Here is a 5,000-nt window from a genome sequence, read left to right as displayed (position 1 = left end):
TGGTTAGGTAGGACTTCAGGATTGAGGAAGGAGGAAGACGACTTGGCTTGCTCAAGAGTAAAGAGGATGCTTGCCTTGTGTGAATGTTTTATCATGTCATAATATGAAGGTTCTAGTAAAACCTAAATCTGGCTACTACACAAACACCGACAAATGAACACGAAACATACTAAAATTCTTAGCAGCACCCAACATGGGGTTTGAACCTGGCAACCCTGCGACTGCCACGCTCTGCCGTATGAGGGCTAGCTGGTTGTTTGAAGTGAATGAAGTCTGTAGTCTGGAGGCTGATTAAGTTACATCACATTCTGAAAAGAAACTGGTTCAGTGATGCCTTTGAGGAGGTTTTTAATTGTAGAGGGTTTTGTTTGCTAGTCCTGGATTTAAACAAGGAAAACCAGGCTCTGGCTCCCAGAAAAAAAGGAAAATTAGAGAATGGAAGGAATTTAAACAAAGGAACTGCTCAACAAGTATTCAAGAGGGCTTTGTGTGAACGCCCCTGACCAGATCAGATGTCCATGCAACTGTCTGATCAGCTGGTTCAGCAGGTTCAAAATCAGAGGGCGAGACAGAGGAAGGGGGGAGGGAGCGAAAGAGAAGAGAGATGGAGAGACCTAGCCAGAGAGAGAGAGCAAGACAAGGTGAGAGAGAGAGAGAGAGAGAGAGAGAGAGAGGTTGGAGCTCCATCAAGCAAAGTCGTGATTCACCGTCAGATGGGCACCATAAAAAGTTACTCCTTTAGCATTAGTTATTATACGTGGCATGCAGACCGATAAGGTGGTGCACTGGTTGTTGAAGAATGTGTATCACTGTAGGAGTTGACTGGAGTAGTGTTGTGTGTAGTGTAACATAGTGTACGTCTAAGTCTAATCTCAGGGTTGATTTATTTATCAATCTTTTATCTGGTCTCAGGCATTCATTGTCAGGACATTAGAGATACTGTAGGACCTGACTCCTGGTAGCTTGTTTAGATAGCATGAGACACAGTGGCACAACTCACTTCTGACCAGTTAGTAATCTAGCAACACGAGGAAGGAACACAGTAGCAGTGGCTAATTGCACTATCATCTTTCAACAGAAATCAGGATGGATTATGATAGTAATTTCAAGTTTATTTTTTATTGTTTATAGTTTATTTTTATTAGATATTTTTGAAACCACACCCTCTTATGGTATATTAAATTTCACATTATTTGATATCAAGAATCACACAGATAGGTGCTATAAAATACAATGTAATATTTTGACAGAAGGCCTGGTTAATGACATTTTGCAAGTACTTTTATTACAGTATGTTCGATATCTATGAAAAAATACCCATTAGAATAGAAACACCACCTTTGAGAAAATAGCATGGGAAGGAAATTGAAAAAGATCCCCATAGGACCATTGCACTGCATCATGAAAAGTGTCATACCGCATAGAAAATACATTCCCCATCCATCCATAAAGACATTATATAGACAAATAGACTCCATCCATCAAGACATTATATAGACAAATAGACTCCATCCATAAAGACATTATATAGACAAATATACTCTTTAAAACAAGTAAAGACATTGTAAAACAAGTACACTTTGAACAAACTCCACATCATTTGGCTTCATTTATCAATCTATCATAATATCAGTACATGTTTTTAAAAGATAGTTCAAGTTCAAGGAAGCCTTTTAGGACTCATGTCTTGCAGTTTGGATGTTGCTCACTTTTTAACCCTCCAAGCATTAGAGGTGGGTTACCTCAAGTACAAGAGAATGAATCGGTCCGCCTGTCATAATTCAGCAAGGAGGGGATAATCCTAAAGTATGTATAAAATACAGGGATGTGCTGTCTGGTCCGTGCTGTTAAGAAGACCCCGTATAGGACACAGTCCTGTGCTTCCTCATTCCAACTCGGTCCATGTGATGCAGTCCACACATCCACGTCTGGGGCCACATCGCTTCCTTGAAGTCCTTCCAAGAGTGTGGCAATCCTCTCAGACGGTAGGGAACAGTTTGAGCCAGTCTGGTGATGAGAGGAGAGTGTGTGGTGCCCTCTGCAGGCTGTGTCCATGTCCACAGAGTCATCTACTGGACTTCTGAGGGGTTGCATTCTAACAGCCAGGATTGGACGATTGGAGAGAGTCGGGTGAAGGTCGGCGAACGGTTGTTAACAAGTTCAGGGAGGGTCATGGGGTTGCTGATGGGTAGTAGATACAGTACAAAGTCGAGAGAACTTGATGCAAAGTTGAAGAAATGTTGTTAGATGGTTAACAGAATGTTGCTGCAATGTTGGGGGAAGGTTGCTGTGAAGTTACAGTATCTCCAGCTCCCACTGTTGGCAGGGTCTCTCCTCGGTTGCTGACATCATCACCACATGGTCCTTGTCATACGTCTTACCTCCTAGAGAGAGAGAGAAAGAGAGAGAGAGAGAGAGAGAGAGAGAGAGAGAGAGGGAGAGAGAGGGGGAGGGGAGAGGGAGGAGAAAGAGAGAGAGGACAGGGAATGTTACATAGTTATGTTATAATTTTTCACTGTTGACCAAGTTTTAATGCAGTGTACTCTACAGTATATCAACCCCTACTTACCAATTACAGAACTGCTAGACAACAGAAAATAGATCTTAAATACTGTACATCAAATAGTGATCTTAAACAGACACCAGCCCAGTGTTGTACAGTATTTGCATCAGAGCCGGTACCTTTGATGTCCAGCACCATGTCAGGGAAGTTGAGGCTGGTGATGGAGCCGTTCATCTGGGCCGACCAGGTCTGGACCGGCTGGCGGGTCTCGGACCACAGAACCACCTTGGCCCCCGGCTCCACGTTCCCCATCACCTGCAGACTCATGGATGTGGACAGCTGCAGCCGAGAGAGGGAGGGTTAGAGATAGAGTTAGATAGATAGAGATAGATAGAGTCTTATTTGCCATCTATGGTGGATATGACTGACCATAACTGAAAGCGCTCATTGTCTTTGGAATAAATCAATAGATATGCTTCAGGTACTGTAAAACTTAATGCATGTTTTGATTCTTTTATTCAAAAACTGACATGGTCTGCTCATGCCTCTCACTTGACAGACACAGACAGTCGTTCAGATACAAGTTGCGGGTCTGTGGGTCTGCGCGTGGCGCTACCTTGTTCTTGATGAGCCCCTCCTGGTAGTACCAGATGTCGCTCGTGCCCTCCACCTCCGCCGTCACCACCACCCGCCCCGACTTCATCTCCTCCACGCCGCCCTGGATCGACAGGAAGTGACCTCGTTCCTTGTTCTTGATGCGGAAGAAGTGCCGACTCTGCAGGACGAGGGGGAATAAATACAACAGCGTTCGAGACCGAAGAGTCCGGCGATCAGCATGATGTTCCTCCGGGGGTTAAAGTGAGCATGTAGGGAAAGTAGAGAGGAGGAGAGGGACTGGGCGGCTCTCACCTGTTTTACTGGGAACATGGAGCCGATGGTGTGCAGCTGGCTGTACTTGGGCCAGTTGGGAATCTCTATGGACTCCAGGAGGAACTGGCGCCCCCTGTAGTTGCTGTGCTCACACAGCACCCAGCTGCGACAAGGGCAAACGTTTGCATATGACTGGCATGGCTATCAACACAGTTGCTAAGTGCAGTGCACAGACACAGACACAGACACAGACACACACACACATACACACACACACACACACACACACACACACACACACACACACACACACACACACAGGTAAACACAGAGATGGATGAAACACATGCACATGCACAGACATAGAGAGAAAGAGAGAGAGAGAGAAAGATAGAGACAGAGAGAGGGAGAGAGAGAGAGAGAGAGACAAAGAGAGAGATAGAGACAGAGAGAGAGAGACAGAGACAGAGAGAGAGAAAGAGAGAGAGAGAGAGAGACTGACCAGCCACTGTTGACCCTGACAGACAGGGTGTGGTTGTTGAAGCCCTCCTCCAGCATGCTGACCACTTCAGTATCTAGGGTGATCTCTCTGCCCTCCAGACACTCCAGACCGAACAAGGAGATGGAGGGCACCGAGAACACCTGGAGAGACCGGGGGAGAGAGGGGAAGGACAGGGGGAGATCAGTGAGGAAGGACGATGAACATGTAGAGATCCTTCGGTGGAATATGACATTGAGAGAGGGGAGGTAGACAGGACTGGTGCTGGGGGAGGAGTAGAGTCAGTTGAGCAGAGTGAAGAGTGTATGAGTGTGGCGGTGGGTTCTCCTACCAGGGGAACAGGCTTGAGGGAGCGGATGACACAGCTGGTAGGGAGGCCCATGCTGACGAAGTTGGGGTAGTCTCCCTCTGACAACACGTACAGGTTCCCCGTGTACCTGCTGCCCTCGTACACCACCCAGCTGACACCCACACCCACGCACACACACACAGTCAATGTTTTACATGCTCCTTAACCAAACACAACTGATTCAGGATATCTCTTTCCTGTCTCTCTGTCTACGCCCCTAGCTTATCTCACCCGCCCCTATCCCTCTCTCTCTCTCTCTCTCTCTCTCTCTCTCTCAACTTGTCACCCTGCTCCACCCTCTCCTCTCCTCTCCTCTCCTCTCCTCTCCTCTCCTCTCCTCTCCTCTCCTCTCCTCTCCTCTCCTCTCCTCTCCTCTCCTCTCCTCTCACCTTCCTCCCAGCACCCTGCAGGACTTGGCCAGGAGTCTGTCAGAGAGGGTGTCCTGGCTCCGGTCACACACATGACACTCTCCCTGGAAGTCTGGCTCTGTGTACAGCATCACCTGACACACACACACACACACACACATGATCAGTTGCCAATGTTGGTCCTAAATAGCTAATGGTATTTAGTGGAGTCAAAATGCTCCATCTCTCTGTGGTGGAAGTACAGTAGTCCTCTCCCATGTTAAATAGTCCTCTCGCATGTTAACAACCCATCTCCTGTGTTAAAAAGCCCTCTTCATTGTTAAAAGCCCTTTCCCATGTTAAATAGCGTAGCGTGCCCTGGTCTGACTCTCACCTCATTCTTCACGCTCACACTTTCGCTGGGAGCCTGGA

General features: G+C 47.0%; 1 protein-coding gene across 1 annotated transcript in view; it reads right to left on the bottom strand.

Annotated features, from left to right (window-relative positions):
• Nucleotides 1–1,191: 1,191 nt before the first annotated feature.
• crybg2 (crystallin beta-gamma domain containing 2) overlaps nucleotides 1,192–5,000 on the bottom strand; it is a gene marked incomplete at its 5' end in the record, with an annotated part of 29,699 nt that continues 25,890 nt past the window's right edge. The window contains 9 exons of the mRNA XM_084455555.1: nucleotides 1,192–2,181; nucleotides 2,300–2,384; nucleotides 2,683–2,842; nucleotides 3,120–3,278; nucleotides 3,413–3,536; nucleotides 3,876–4,015; nucleotides 4,204–4,333; nucleotides 4,611–4,723; nucleotides 4,963–4,995. Coding sequence (XP_084311681.1) covers nucleotides 2,070–2,181; nucleotides 2,300–2,384; nucleotides 2,683–2,842; nucleotides 3,120–3,278; nucleotides 3,413–3,536; nucleotides 3,876–4,015; nucleotides 4,204–4,333; nucleotides 4,611–4,723; nucleotides 4,963–4,995 — 1,056 coding nt within the window. The 3' untranslated portion in view covers nucleotides 1,192–2,069. The remainder of the gene's footprint in view (nucleotides 2,182–2,299; nucleotides 2,385–2,682; nucleotides 2,843–3,119; nucleotides 3,279–3,412; nucleotides 3,537–3,875; nucleotides 4,016–4,203; nucleotides 4,334–4,610; nucleotides 4,724–4,962; nucleotides 4,996–5,000) is intronic.

The sequence above is a fragment of the Borostomias antarcticus genome, assembly GCF_949987555.1.
Source record: "Borostomias antarcticus genome assembly, chromosome: 21".
Taxonomy (NCBI): domain Eukaryota; kingdom Metazoa; phylum Chordata; class Actinopteri; order Stomiiformes; family Stomiidae; genus Borostomias; species Borostomias antarcticus.
Note: the sequence above shows the minus strand (reverse complement) of the source record. Positions and strands in the feature narration are given on the sequence as shown.